The sequence below is a fragment of the Saccopteryx bilineata genome, chromosome 3 (assembly GCF_036850765.1).
Source record: "Saccopteryx bilineata isolate mSacBil1 chromosome 3, mSacBil1_pri_phased_curated, whole genome shotgun sequence".
In the NCBI taxonomy this organism is placed as follows: Eukaryota; Metazoa; Chordata; class Mammalia; order Chiroptera; family Emballonuridae; genus Saccopteryx; species Saccopteryx bilineata.
In genome coordinates, this window is record NC_089492.1 from 310,078,201 (window position 1) to 310,093,196 (window position 14,996).

Below are 14,996 nucleotides of genomic sequence, written 5' to 3' on the forward strand. Positions count from 1 at the left end.
GATGCTTCTCATTTTTCTCCCTTCCTGTCTGTCTGTCCCTATCTGTCCCTCTCTGTCTCTGTAAAAAAAAAAAAAAAAAAGATAATAAAAATAAATGTTTCCCTAAAATTCTATGCGAAGAAAAAAAAAAAGAAATCACGCAGCATCACTTCTGCCATGTCCCAGTGGCTACAAGTCATTCCTGAGCCCACTCAATTTCAGGGGAAGGGGAACTAGACTCTACCCTTTTTTTTTTTTTTTTTTGTATTTTTCTGAAGCTGGAAAGGGGGAGAGACAGTCAGACAGACTCCCGCATGCACCCGACCAGGATCCACCGGGCACGCCCACCAGGGGGTGACGCTCTGCCCACCAGGGGGTGACGCTCTGCCCCTCTGGGGCGTCGCTCTGTTGCGACCAGAGCCACTCTAGCGCCTGGGGCAGAGGCCAAGGAGCCATCCCCAGCGCCTGGGCCATCTTTGCTCCAATGGAGCCTCTGCTGCGGGAGGGGAAGAGAGAGACAGAGAGGAAGGAGAGAGGGAGGGGTGGAGAAGCAGATGGGTGCTTCTCCTCTGTGCCCTGGCCGGGAATCGAACCCGGGACTTCTGCACGCCAGGCCGACGCTCTACCACTGAGCTAACCGGCCAGGGCCACCCTTTATTTTTATTGATTTTTAGAGACGGGGAAAGAAAAACAACATTTGTTGTTCCACTTGTTTATGCATTTATTAGTTATTTTTAAAAAGATTTTATTTATTGATCTTAGAGAGAGGATAGAAAGAGAGAGAAGCAGGGAGTGGAGCAGGAAGCATCAACTCATAGTAGTTGCTTCTCATATGTGCCTTGACTGGGCAAGCCCAGGGTTTCAAACTGGCAACTTCAGCGTTCCAGGTCAATACTTGATCCACTGTACCACCACAGGCCAGGCCATTCATTTATTCTTGTATGTGCCTTAACTAGGAATTGAACCCATTGAACCTAAAAGCTTGGCATATTATAATGATGCACTAACAAACTGAGCTACCTAGCCAGAGCTAGATTTTACCTGTTTTGTTTGTTTGTTTAGTGAGAGAGAAAGAGAAGGAGGGAGGGAGAGAGGGAGACAGATGAGGAGTATCAACTTGTAGTTGCATGCACCTTAGTTGTTCATTGATTGCTTTCTCATATATGCCTTGAGGCAGGCAGGGGCGGGGGCAGTTTCCAGCTGAGCGAATGACCCCTTGCTCAAGCCACACACTGGTCCCTGTCTACGGTCACAAAGGCCAACAGTGGACTTGCCCACAGGTATTTGTCCCAAGGCTTTGTGGGAAATGTGATCTTGACTCTACCTTTCTCCCCCTCTTATTCTCTAGTGACTCCTTTGATGATGGGCTCTCTCCAACTCCCACCAAACAATCACCACCAATATCTGTGTGGAAACCATGTCTTTATTTATTTAGGGCTTACATCAGCGTTTGTCTTGGGGGAAGGTGACTCCAATGACCTTCCTCACCTCCTCGAGGATGTCAGCCAGGAGCTCACTTTCTGCCAGGGGAATCACAGGACTTTCCTTCAGGCCTAGGGGAGAGTGCATTTTGGGAAGCCTTCCTAATCACACCCCAAAGACCAAAAGAATCACAATTCCCAGGAGGAATAGTATATGTGGTTCAGGCAAATGTTATCCCAGGGGGTCCTGGGAAATGTAGTTCTAAACAGCTGCTTACATGTTCAGGGGTGGGGAGGGTCCTACCTCCATTACCAAACTTGCTCTGCCATCCCCTTACACCTTACACCCCGTTGTCCTCCATGTCCTTACCCTTTCGCAGGCACTCTCGGACATGCTTGGCCTCGTAAGTCATGCCCGCTCCATTTGTAAAATTGAATTCTTTGCTTGGGGTGGCAGGCAGTGGGAACTCCTTATGGTCCCCCTTTATTGTCACTTCGGTTGGACACCAGCAGGGGTCAAGGATCTGGGGGGAGATAAGAGGTAGCCCTCCTGCCCTCACTAAGAATGCTGCTGGGGGCTCCCTCTCTCACCTGGTGGTTAAGGCCTGACAGCCCCCATCCGCAGGGAGGTTTGGAGCCCCCCAACCCTGGTTCCTGGGGGCTTATTCCTTGGCAGCACGGTTGCCACATTAGAAGCCTGTTTGTTCGTGTTCCCAGGGGCAAATCCCTCTCTAACTGGGTGCGTAGGCCTAGTGAAGATGATTTATCTTCCCAATTCCCCTTTGAGAGAATCCAGCACCTTCTTATCCACTAGCCCTAGAGCCCTGGGAAGCCTAAGTTATCTCACACCCAAATCTAGGCCTAAACGGAAATATAGAGATGCAGCCGGGGCAAGGCAAATTCCGCTGCTGGGAATATGATTTCTTTCCAGGAACTTGGCCTGAGAAGCCCGTTAAAGGCACTATTTGGTAACGCCTAGATCCTGTCCTGGAAGCAATTCCAAAGGTTACCACTGCCCTCTAAGCATGGTCGATAAGAACTGGTTTTTCCTCAGGCCTAAAGATTTTTGACAGACCCATACGTTCACCCTCAGGAAGCAGTCCAGAGGTTCAAATCCCATCCCCATGGCCTGGTGGTTGAGGACGGACTCCTTAGCAATAGTATGGGGAAAGACTGGTTCAGTCCACACCCAGCTCCAACAGCCGCAACTGGGCCACACCTGTTGCCAAGGGCCATGGTTCCTGGCACTTGCGCTTACCTCAGCTCGGCTGATGCCACCTCACCTGAGCCATGCCCTTGGTACCGCTCACATAGGCTGTGTTGGAGAGCTGAGCAGTGATGCTGCAGGTGAAGCTGCCGTGGACCTCTCCTGGGTACTGGAGTAGCACAGTGACAGTATCGTCCACACCTGGAGAGAGACACAGGACCTGGGCAAGCTTGGCCACTAACCCTGCCTATGGAAACTCAGGCAAAAGATCTCGTCTCTAATGCAGCAATGAAGAAGAATGAAGTGGCTCTGGACAGTTGGCACAGAGGATAGAGAGTTGGCCCACTGTGCAGACATCCCGGGTTCGATCCCTGGTCAGGGCACATATGAGAAGCAACCATCTTGCCTGACCTGTGGTGGCAGAGTGGATAAAGTGTCGACTTGGAACACTGAGGTCGCCGGTTCAAAACCCTGCACTTGTCTGGTCAAGGCACATATGGGAGTTGATGCTTCCTGCTCCTCCTCCCTTTCTCTCTCTCTCTCGCTCTCGCTCTCGCTCTCGCTCTCACTCACTCTCCTCTCTAAAATGAATAAATAAAAAATTAAAAAACAAAACAAGACATCTAAGAAGCAACCATCTGCTTCTCTTCTCTCCCTCTCCCTCCAATCTCTCTCTCTTCCCCTCCTGCAGCCAGTGGCTTGGTTGGTCCAAGTGTTGGCCTCAGCTGCTGAGGATAGCTTGGTTGATTTGAGCATCGGCCCCAAATGGGGGTTGCCAGGTGGATCCTGATCGAGGCGCACGTGAGAGTCTGTCTATTTCCCCTCCTCTCACTTAAAAAAAAACAAACAAAAAACAAAACATAAAAAAGTAAACATTTATGCTAAGTGAAGGAATCCAGACAGAAAAGGCCATATATTGTAAGATTCCATTTGTGTGAAATGTCCAAAATTTGGCAAAACCATAGAGCCAGAAAGTCAATTAGTAGTTGCTTAGGGCTCAGGGGTTTGGGAGAATTGGGTACTTTTTGTTTTGTTATTTAAAAAATAATAAAAATAGTCTAAAATTGATTATGGTGAGAAATGCCTAACTTGGTGAATATACTAAGGCCTTGGAATTATATACTTTAAATTAATAAATTGGCCTGACCTGTGGTGGCGCAGTGGATAAAGCGTCGACCTGGAAATGCTGAGGTCGCCGGTTCGAAACCCTGGGCTTGCCTGGTCAAGGCACATATGGGAGTTGATGCTTCCAGCTCCTCCCCTCCTTCTCTCTCTGTCTCTCCTCTGTCTTTCTCTCTCTCTGTCTCTCCCTCTCCTCTCTAAAATGAATAAATAAAAAAATAAATTAAAAAAAAGAAAGATATTTATAAAAAAAAATTAATAAATTGAATGGTATGTGAATTAGTTCAGTAAGCTGTTACTAAAATACATAAACAAATAAATACTAAAAATATTTTTTTGTTGTTGTATAAGTGTATGAGAATCCATGTCCTCATCTCTAACATGAAGATAATAATAGGGCCTACCTCATAGGGTTGCTGTAAGGGTCACATTCAATGATGTAAAATGCATAAAGCACTTAGGAATCTATATAGGTCATGATAAGAGAGAGATGAGCATTAATTTTAAATTACCAAACAAAATTACATACAGTAAAGTATTAGCGTGGCCACATCAGGCAAGCAATGGCTGGAAGAACCTACTGACCCAGATCTCTTTGGTTTCAGATAAGCCCAAGGTCTTATTCTGGATTTGCTGTGTGAGACTGGATAAGTCACTTCCCCTCTCTGCTCCTCAGTTTGATCATCTATAAAATGGGGACAACCGTAATATATGTACCTCAGGGAGATCACACTTATAATACCTATATTGCAGAGGAAGCACTTAATAAAGGGGATTTGTTGTTAGAGCTACTATTTAGCCTAGAAATGGGCCAGGTAGTAGACTGAGACAGCTTTCTAAAGTGTGACCTTCAGCCCGAGTATTCCTTTCCTGGTTATTTGTTGCCTTCTGGGTACTATTTGCAAAGACGCCCATTCATTTCCCAATGAGTGCCATTTGCAGTATGACTTTGTACCTCCTTCCATCCAGAGGTATCATCTATTTGGCTACCTCTAGGATCTGAGCCGGTTTTGGGGTATGAAACAGTTAGCAAACACATTGGCACCTGCCTTCTTTTTTTTTTTTTTTTTTTTTACAGGGACAGAGAGAGTCAGAAAGAGGGATAGATAGGGACAGACAGACAGGAATGGAGAGAGATGAGAAGCATCAATCATCAGTTTTTCGTTGCGACACCTTAGTTGTTCATTGATTGCTTTCTTATATGTGCCTTGACCGTGGGCCTTCAGCAGACTGAGTAACCCCTTGCTCGAGCCAGTGACTTTGGGTCCAAGCTGGCGAGCTTTTTGCTCAAGCCAGATGAGCCCGCGCTCAAACTGGCAACCTCAGGGTCTCGAACCTGGGTCCTCCGCATCCCAGTCCGACACTCTATCCACTGTGCCACCGCCTGGTCAGGTCACCTGCCTTCTTTTTGCTGCACCCAGAACTCTGAGCCCAAGATGTGAATGAGCCTGACCTAGCCACTGGGAGTGGGCATGTAGAGGAGAACCAGGCTCACCAGAGAACAAACAACACCTTTAAGACATAAGTGATGTCAACCTAGGCCAGTCAGCTCCAGTGGCACAGCTGGCTGATGGCTGCTGCATGAGTAAGACCAGCAGAAGAACCACCCAAGCTGAGCACAGCCCAAATTGCCAGCCCACAGAATTGCAAGTCAACAAATGATCAATATCTGAGGTCATTAAGTTCTGGGGTAATTTGTTATGCAGCAGAGGCTAACTGAGACGACTTCAAAAAATAATAATTCTTTATACTTATTAGCTGCTGAATTTGCCTCCACAGTTACTTTATTAATTCCTTATGACAACCCTGTTATTGACACTTTACCAGGAAGTTACTAATTAAGACTCAGAGAGGTTGAGTTACTTGACTAAGATCACACAGCAAAGTCCCAGCACTGAGCCTGCCCATACTCATATCCTCTTTGACTTCCTGCAGGAAGTTTCTCCAACTGTCTAGCCTCATTTTCTTTTCTTTTTTTTAATTTTTTTTTTAATTTTTAACTTTATTTAGTTTTTGAGAGAGAGAGAGAGAGAGAGAGAGAAAGAAGGGGGAGGAGCAGAAAGCATCAACTCCCATATGTGCCTTGACTAGGCAAGCCTAGGGTTTTGGACCGGCGACCTCAGCATTCCCAGGTCGATACTTTATCCACTGCGCCACCACAGGTCAGGCTAGCCTCATTTTCATGTGCCAGGAGACTTACTCCCAAGTCAGTGTAACTAGTAAGAAAATGCTGCGTCCCGCGCAACAAGTCTATTTCAGGGTCTCAAGCAGGAAATGGTATGAGATTGAATGAAACATAGAGACTTAAAGATATATACAGGATGAGTTCAGGAGGATGCCATGGCTCTTTGCCAACAGTCACTAGTGTTCAAGCTGCCAAAACATGGCCGCCCCCAGAAAACATCTGTCTTTATTCCTGGGTAACGTGGGCCATTAGCAATTCAATTAAGTTTCAAGGCAACACAAAGACAACCCCCACCATACCAGTCAATCTAACTTTACTCCAAGAAGAAACTAGCTTCCAGTCTCTTCAGGGAACATGGGCGGGCAGAACTAGAGAGAAGCACAGCCCTGTTAACCTAACTAGACAGGTGAGGTGGGGGGCTCAGCAGACTCCCAGCACCCTTGTCCCCAAAATCCAGACTGCAAAATACCCTGTTTTTTCTTCGGTCCCCAACAAGAAAAGATCACTCTTATCACCATCATATAATCCAGAATAGACCATACCTGTTTCATGGCGCCTTCCCACAGCTGAAATCTTCTCTGGCTTCTGTCCACCAAAGACCATAGAGATGAACTGGATGCAGTAGATCCCAATGTCCAGCAGGCCACCGCCAGCCTGGGCCCAGTCTATGGCCCGTGGTACATGAGTGAGGTTTTTCCCAAATTCTGCTCGAGCCACTCGAATGTCCCCCAGAGTTCCCTGGGCCACCGCGGCCCTCAGAGCCTCTACAGCAGGAAAGAAGCGAGTCCAGATGGCCTGCAGACCACAGAGGAGAGAAAGTAGGATAGGAAAGGAAAGGAAAAGGGTCAAGAGTTAGCCAACCAATTCTTCCTTCTGCGGCTCAGTTGATGGGGTACCCACTGTTCCCCAGTCTCCAACAAGACCCTCCCCCTTTCCTTCCATAGCCCAACAGTCCCCAAGTAGCGTCCTGCCCGCCTTCCTGCCCTCTCTCCTCCTGTCCACACCCATTCCCCCAACTCCGACCTTGTTCTTTCTCATCTGCATCATTATCCCAGTCTCTCAATGCTACGGGCTGAACTCTTTTTTTTTTTTTTTTTTTACAGGGACAGAGAGAGAGTCAGAGAAAGGGATAGATAGGGACAGGCAGACAGAAATGGAGAGAGGTGAGAAGCATCAATCATCAGTTTTTTGTTGCGAGACCTTAGTTGTTCATTGATTGCTTTCTCATATGTGCCTTGACCGGGGGCCTTCAGTAGACCAAGTAACTCCTTGCTGGAGCCAGCGACCTTGGGTCCAAGCTGGTAGTTTTTTGCTCAAGCTCGATGAGCCCGAGCTCAAGCTGGCGACCTCAGGGTCTCGAACCTGAGTCCTCTGCATCCCCGTCCAACACTCTATCCACTGCGCCACTGCCTGGTCAGGCCGGGCTGAATTCTGTCCCCACCAAATTCATGGCGAGCTCCTAACCCCCAGTACCTCCCAATATGAATGCATTTGGCGATAGGGTTTTTAAAGAGGTAATTATAGAGTTAATTAAATTAAAATGAAGTCAGTATGCCTGACCAGTAGTGGCGCAGTGGATAAAGCATCAACCTGGAACACTGAGGTTGCTGGTTCAAAGCCCTGAAGTCACTGGCCCTGGGCAGGAGCTCGTCAGCACAGGGTAGCTAGCTGGCTTGAGTGGGGAAACCATCCATGCAATCTGGAAGCTTGAACCTAAAGGCTGCTGGCACAAAAAGCCCACAACTGCTGGCTTGAGCAAGGGGACACTGGATCGGCCCCGGTCAAGGCATGGAGAAGAAGCAATCAGTGCACAACTAAAGTGACACAACTATGAGCTGTTGCTTTTCACTGTCTCTCTCCCTCAAATATAAATTAGTTAATTAATTAATAGCTTTCTAAAAAATAAGCAAACAAACAAGCCAGGGGTGGTGCAGTTGATAGAGCGTCAGCCTAGGATGCTGAGGACCCAAGTTCAAAACCTGATGTGTAAACAAAGAGAGAAGATGGCTGTCCACAAGCCAAAGCAGAAACCAACCCTGCTGACACCTTGATCTCAAATTTCTAGCCTTCAGAAATATGTGAAGAATAATCTCTGATGTTTAAGCCATCCAGTGTGTGGTGGTATTTGTTATCAAGCAAACTATTACTCTCAGCTCTCCCCTCCAATCCGTCTACCACATGGCCCCTGAGGGAGCTTTGCTTCTCTTAGTGCTGACCCAGTCTCACCTTTGCTCAATTCCCTTCTATGGTTTTCCATTGCCTAATATCAGCTCCCATTTGTTAGGTATGTATTATGGACAAGACATTGTGTACAGCTTTTATATAATGAGTTCTCACAACATCCATACCAGATGGCTATCATATGTCCATTTCTTTTCTTTCTTTTCTTTTTTGATTTTAGGTGAGAAAGAAAGGGAGATAGAGAGGCAGACTACTGTGTTCCCCAACCAGGATCCAGCAACCCCATTTAGGGCCAATGTTCGCGTCCTGAGCTATTTTTTTTTTTAGTCCTGAGCTATTTTTAGTGCCTGAGGCAGACGCTGGGATCAAGCAAGCTATCCTCAGTGCCTGGGGCCATGTTAGAACCAATTAAGCCACTGACTGCGGCAGTGGAAGGAAGACAGAGAGAAGAGGGAGAAGGAAGGAGAGAGAAGCAGATGGGCACTTCTCCTGTGTGACCTGACCTGGTATCGAACCCGGGATGTCCATACACCGGGCTGACACTCTATCCACTGAGCCATGGGCCAGGGCCCATATGTCCATTTCATATATGAGAAAAGTGAAGCTCATATGAGTCAAATTACTTGCCCAAGGTCACAGAGGTAAGAACTGGGAACAGGAGTCTAGAATCTTCTGACTTTAAAGCCAGAAATCTGACCTATCCAAGATCAAGTTCATACTAAGTACAGGAAATCTGCCCATTCTTGTTTTCTTTAAGTCTTAATTTGGCTTTTTCTCTTTGGCCTATTTCTTTATTTATTTTTATTTTTTGCATTTTTCCGAAGCTGGAAACGGGGAGGCAGTCAGACAGATTCCCGCATGCGCCCGACCGAGATCCACCCAGCATGCCCACCAGGGGGCGATGCTCTGCCCCTCTGGGGTGTAACTCTGTTGCATCCAGAGCCATTCTAGTGCCTGAGGCAGAGGCCACAGAGCCATCGTCAGCGCCCTGGCCATCTTTGCTCCAATGGAGCCTCGGTTGGAAGAGAGAGACAGAGAGGAAGGAAAGGGGGAGGGGTGGAGAGGCAGATGGGCGCTTCTCCTGTGTGCCTTGGCCAGGAATCGAACCCGGGACTCCTGCACGCCAGGCCGACGCTCTACCACTGAGCCAACCGGCCAGGGCCCTCTCTGGCCTATTTACTTATACAATTTACTTTTCCGTTAAGCCTCAGGTCAATTTCTACCTGCAGGAAACCTCCTTGTCCATTCCCTACACTTGGCTGGGGCCTCTGTGCTCTGTCAGCTACCTAGTCCTATGTCCACAGCTGACCATGCACTTTGAAATGGGGATTGCCCATTTCCATGACCATAGCAGATCTTGCATTCCTTGAAAACTGAGCCTGTGTCTTATACATTATGAGTCTCCAGTTCCCAGGCTTGGATGTGGCACATATTAGGTGCCAATAAAAAATGAAGAACAAATAAACTCACAAAATGTTGGTACTGACTGGCACAGTGAGAACCAGATGCATTGAGGAACCATAAGAAATCTTGATGCCTGACCTGTAGTGATGCAGTGGATAGAGTGTTGACCTGGAATGCTGAGGTCGCTGGTTCTAAACCCCAGGCTTACCTGGTCAAGGCACATATAAGAAGCAGCTAGTATGAGTGGATGCTTCCCATTCCTCCCCTGCCTTCTTCTCTCTCTATCCTCTTTCTAAAATCAATAAATAAAATCTTAAAGACAAAAAAAAAAAAAAAGAAAGAAAGAAAATAGCTGCTAGGGGCCACATGGTGGCCATCTTACCTTCTGGCACTATTCACTGCCCTTTGGCAGTCACTTTAATTACTGGCAATCTACAGGATGTCAAAGTCCCCTATAGATAGCTGATAAGGGCAAAAAACAATGAATGCCTGATGTTGAAGGTTGGTAGGGTGTTTCTTGGTCCTTCTGACCTCTCTCCCTGGACATCCACCCAAACTGAGCCCATTGCCATTCTGTGCCATTTTCACCACTGGCATCTATCTATCTATCTATCTATCTATCTATCTATCTATCTATCTATCTATCTTTCTTTCTTTTCCTCCCTCCCTCCCTTCCTTCCTTCTTCCCTTTCTTTTTTTTTTGTATTTTTCTGAAGTTGGAACTGGGGAGGCAGACAGACAGACTCCCGCATGCGCCCAACTGGGATCCACCCGGCACGCCCACCAGAGGCGATGCTCTGCTCATCTGGGGTGTCGCTCTGTTGCAACCAGAGCCATTCTAGTGCCTGAGGCAGAGGCCACAGAGCCATCCTCAGCGCCTGGGCCATGTTTGCTCCAATGGAGCCTTGGTTGCGGGAGGGGAAGAGAGAGACAGAGAGGAAGGAGAGGGGGAGGGGTGGAGAAGCAGATGGGCACTTCTCCTGTGTGCCCTGGCCGGGAATCGAACCCGGGACTCCCGCACACCAGGCCGACGCTCTACCACTGAGCCAACTGGCCAGGGCCCTTTCTTCCCTTTCTTCCCTCCCTCCCTTCCCTCCTTCCCTTCCCTTCCTTCCTTTCTTTCCTTTCTCTCTTTCTTTTTTTTTAGTGCACACGAGAGGGACAGACAGACAGGAAGGGAGAGAGATGAGAAGCATCAATTCTTCGTTAGAGTTCCTTAGTTGTTCATTGATTGCTTTCTATATGTGCCTTGATGGGGTGGAGGGGCTCCACCTGAGCCAGTGACCCCTTGCTCAAGCCAGCAACCTTGGGCTCAAGCCACAGACCATGGGATCATGTCTATGATCCCATGCTCAGGCTGGTGACCTCAGGGTTTCAAACCTGGGTCCTCAGCATCCCAGGCGGACGCTCTATCCACTGTGCCATCCCCTAGTCAGGGCTGGCATCTTTTTCTGAAAATCTGACAAAGGATCCTTCAAACAGGCGGCTATGTTTGCAAAGGGCCAAAAGCAATGTCTCTCACTCATGAATGATGTTGCTGGCAGATTCCATGGCATAGCTCAACTACATCTTGGCAAACGTGCCTACCTCAGTTCATTTTGTGGTCATCTTAACCCTTGGCAAACCCTTCTCTGTGTCCCTCTAAAAAATGTCCTCTGGCAAACCATGGTTAGTAATGGCAAGAAGCACTATGTTGGATGTTGGGCCCCTCCACTCTCACCTCCATAAGGAAGAGGCCCCGAGATTGGGCCTCCGTCACCATTTCGCGCACTTCCGCGGCGTTCACACCCATGGGCTTCTCACACAGGACAGCCTTGCCCGCTACCAGGCACAGCAACACTGCAGCCTTGTGCTGGGGGTGCTGCGTGCCAATGTAGGCCACCTCTAGGGTGGGAGAAAAAAGAGATCAGAAACCCCACCCACATCAGACCCCGAAGCCTTGCCTCCAAGGAAACCAGGTCCCCCCAACCTGGGACCAAGTCCTGACGCATTGGTCAAACCCTAGTCTTCCACGAGGAAGAAGTTAAACACTTGCTACCATCTCTTTCTTCTCAGATCATTTCTAGCCCTCCAAAATTACATTGTTGGCCCTGGCCGGTTGGCTCAGTGATAGAGCATTGGCCTGGCGTGCAGGGTTTGATCCTTGGCCAGGGCACACAGGTGAAGTGCACATCTGCTTCTCCACCCCTCCCCCTCTCCTTCCTCTCTGTCTCTCTCTTCCCCTCCCGCAGCCAAGGCTCCATTGGAGCAAAGTTGGCCCGGGCACTGAGGATGGCTGCATGGCCTCTGCCTCAGGCACTAGAATGGCTCTGGTCACTGCGGAGCAATGCCCCAGATGGGCAGAGCATCACTCCCTGGTGGGCATGCTGGGTGGATCCCAGTCGGGCGCATGCAGGAGTCTGTCTGACTGCCTCCCCATTTCCAACTTCAGAAAAATACAAAATTACATTGTCGCCTGACCAGGCGGTGGCGCAGACGGGGGTACTCAACCTTTTTATACCCACCACCCACTTTTGTATCTCTGTTAGTAGTAAAATTTTCTAACTGCCCACTGGTTCCACAGTAATGGTGATTTATAAAGTAGGGAAATAACTTTACTTTATAAAATTTATAAAGTAGAGTTACAGCATATAATAATAATTACTTACCAAGTACTTTATGTCAGATTTTTGCTAAGTTTGGCAGAATAAATCTTTATAAAACAACTTACTGTAGTTAGATCTATCTTTTTATTTATACTTGGTTGCTCCGCTACCGCCCACCATGAAAGCTGGAACGCCCACTAGTGGGTGGAAGGGACCAGGTTGACTACCACTGGGAACGTCCGACTGGGTTGCGGAAGACCGAGGTTCGAGACCCCGAGGTCACCAGCTTGAGCACGGGCTCATCTAGTTTGAGCAAAGCTCACCAACTTGGACCCAAGGTCGCTGGCTTGAGCAAGGGGTTACTCGGTCTGCTGAAGGCCCACAGTCAAGGCACATATGAGAAAGCAATCAATGAACTAAGGTGTCACAATGAAAAACTGATGATTGATGCTTCTCATCTCTCTCTATTCCTGTCTGTCCCTATCTATCCCTCTCTCTGACTCTCTCTCTGTCTCTGTAAAAAAAAGAAAAATGAAAAAGAAAAAAAAATTACATTGTCATTTAATCCCAACAACACCAAAAGGGAGATACTCAAGGAAAATGCCAATTCAGGCACCTAGCTGGACTCTAGAGCCAGGCTTTTGTCCAACTATGGTGTCCTGCCTCTCAACCTAGGCCCCTTGGAACACCACAAAGCCATGGCCACAGGGCATAGCTAACACCTGAACTGGCTCCCTTAAGAAATTCAAGACCCACTTTTACAAGGAAGGCCTGGCTCCTAAATGCAATTTCACACTAGACAGCTAATCTTTGACCAGACCCATTACTATGACTGCCTCCCAGCCTGAGGTCCTTCCAGATGTCCACAGGGACTGGTCCATACCGTGGAGCCTTGCATCTCCTATGGAGCACCTGGAGGCAGCATCCCTGCAGCCCTTGTCACTCACCCACGTTCGGGTCTTTGGCCAGCTCCTCATAGGACCCGTAGGCCTTGGGGATGTCGTGTTTCCGTGCAAACTCCTCAGCCCGGTTTAGGTCACGGGCAGCTACTGCCATCACCTGAGGCCAGAGTAGAAGACAGGTGTATGGAGGAGGAAGAATTTGGTCCTAGGGGAGAAGGTGACTCGGAGCTGGACATTTGGGTCCTGCGAAAGAGAGATCTGGGCAAGCGATGATTAAATCCCCTACTAGCTATCCCTGGCGGGGTAGCTCAGTTGCTTAGAGTTGTCTCGATTCGCCCACGTTGCGGGTTCCATCTCCGGTCAATCATCGGTGAATGCATACATAAGTGGAACAACAAATAGATCGCTCACGCTGTCTTCCCCCCACCCCGTTCCTATTTCTCTAAAACTCAATCAATCAACAAAAAGTTTTAAACCCCCTACTAGCTAAATTCCTTCTATTCACAGCAGCTCAGATCAGGACCCTCCTAAATCTCACGGAGAAAGGAGTGACGAGGGAATTAGCTGTTTCACTGACTTGGGGACTGGGAAATCAGGAACCCTAACTCCAGGGTCAGAACAGCGGAGTCCCGGCCCCCCGCCAGCTCTTCCCAGGACTCCGGAGGGAGGGTGGACCTGGTGCTCGGACCGAGGCAGCGTCCGCAGCACGGTCGTGAAGTCGTTGGAGATAAGGCCAGCTGACACGATGCCCCAGCGAACCGCCATCGCCGAAACCTGGAGTCCCAAAACCGTTCTTTGTCCTGGTGGGAATTAAAGCCCCGACGCCCCGCCTCTCAGGGAGCGTGGCCCCTTTCTCCGCCCCCATGACCCCTAAGCGCCTCTCATTGGCCGCGGGGCCTGCGCCTTTCTGGATGCCAAGGAGGTTATTTAATTTTAGCGTCCCCACTGGAAGAGCGTACCGCTGGCTCCGCCTTGTGACTAGGACCAGAAACACTACACTTTATCGCGGCCTCTTGACTTCAAACCAGCCACGTGACAGGTTTCTCTCTCTCTCTCTCTCTCTCTCTCTCTCTCTCTCTCTCTCTCTCTCTCTTTCCTTTTCTTCTCTTTTTTACAGAGACAGAAAGAGAGTCAGAGGGAGGGATAGACAGGGACAGACAGACAGGAACGGAGAGATGGAAGTATCAATCATTAATTTTTCGTTGTGCATTGCGACACTTAGTTGTTCATTGATTGCTTTCTCATATGTGCCTTGACCGTGGGTCTTCAGCAGACCGAGTAACCCCTTGCTGGAGCCAGCGACATTGGGTCCAAGCTGGTGAACTTTTGTTCAAACCAGATGAGCCTGCGCTCAAGCTGGCGACCTCGGGGTATCGAACCTGGGTCCTCTGCATCCCAGTCCGATGCTCTATCCACTGCGCCACCACAGGTCAGGCCCCTCTTTTCTTTTAAAGATTTTATTTCCTGACCCGTGGTTACGCAGTGGATAGAGCGTCTATATGGAATGCTGATGTTGCCAGTTCGAAACCCTGGGCTTGCCTAGACAGGGCACAGACGACAGGCAACTACGAATTGATGCTTCTCGCTCCACAAAAAACAAAAATAAAAACAGAGAAAGAGAGAGAGAAGAGGTATGATTCCATTTATAACATTCTCGGAAGACAAAGTTATAGTGATGGAGAACAGACCAGCTAGGGCTGGTTAAGGGTTGGGGGAGGGTGCAATTACTTAGGGGTAACTGACACAATGGAGTGTCTTTGTGGGACAAAACAGTTCTGTATCTTGATTGTTATGATGAATACTCAAATCCGCACGTTTGATAAAATCTCTTAGAATTTAGAAGTGCTAATGAAATTTAAATCAGCTCTGTAGCCTGACAAGGCGGTGGCGCAGTGGATAGAGCGTCGGACTGGGATGCCGAGGACCCAGGTTCAAGACCCGGAAGTCGCCAGCTTGAGCGCGGGCTCATCTGGTTTGAGTAGAAGCTCACCAGCTTTGACCCAAGGTTGC

General features: G+C 48.5%; 1 protein-coding gene and 1 non-coding gene across 4 annotated transcripts; both read right to left on the minus strand.

The window, feature by feature from the left end:
* Window positions 1–1,384: 1,384 nt before the first annotated feature.
* On the minus strand, window positions 1,385–13,809 carry DHDH (dihydrodiol dehydrogenase). Of its 3 annotated transcripts, XM_066271592.1 has the most exons (8): window positions 13,662–13,809; window positions 13,032–13,143; window positions 11,220–11,383; window positions 6,457–6,709; window positions 3,755–3,907; window positions 2,684–2,808; window positions 1,771–1,924; window positions 1,385–1,532 (listed from the first exon to the last, which is right to left on the minus strand). In XM_066271592.1, exons 1-8 carry the CDS (start codon window positions 13,749–13,751, stop codon window positions 1,423–1,425), a joined length of 1,161 nt encoding a protein of 386 aa, XP_066127689.1. In that variant the 5' UTR covers window positions 13,752–13,809; the 3' UTR covers window positions 1,385–1,422. The 3 variants fall into 3 exon arrangements, with proteins under 3 accessions (XP_066127689.1, XP_066127690.1, XP_066127691.1); XM_066271593.1 differs by lacking the exon at window positions 3,755–3,907; XM_066271594.1 differs by lacking the exons at window positions 11,220–11,383; window positions 13,662–13,809.
* TRNAT-GGU (transfer RNA threonine (anticodon GGU)) lies at window positions 10,485–10,560 on the minus strand. Its single transcript has one exon. It is a non-coding gene; the product is annotated as a tRNA-Thr (tRNA).
* Window positions 13,810–14,996: the final 1,187 nt, after the last annotated feature.

Excerpts from the sequence above, each read along its gene's own strand:
- DHDH (XM_066271592.1), bottom strand. The coding sequence starts at position 13,751 with ATGGCGGTTCGCTGGGGCATCGTGTCAGCTGGCCTTATCTCCAACGAC. Across the intron at positions 11,384-13,031 it reads GGCCAAAGACCCGAACGTGG|AGGTGGCCTACATTGGCACG; the intron begins GTGAGTGACAAG and ends CTCCCACCCTAG. Across the intron at positions 3,908-6,456 it reads GGGAAGGCGCCATGAAACAG|AGAGAGAGAAAGACAGAGGA; the intron begins GTATGGTCTATT and ends AGGGAGAGACAG.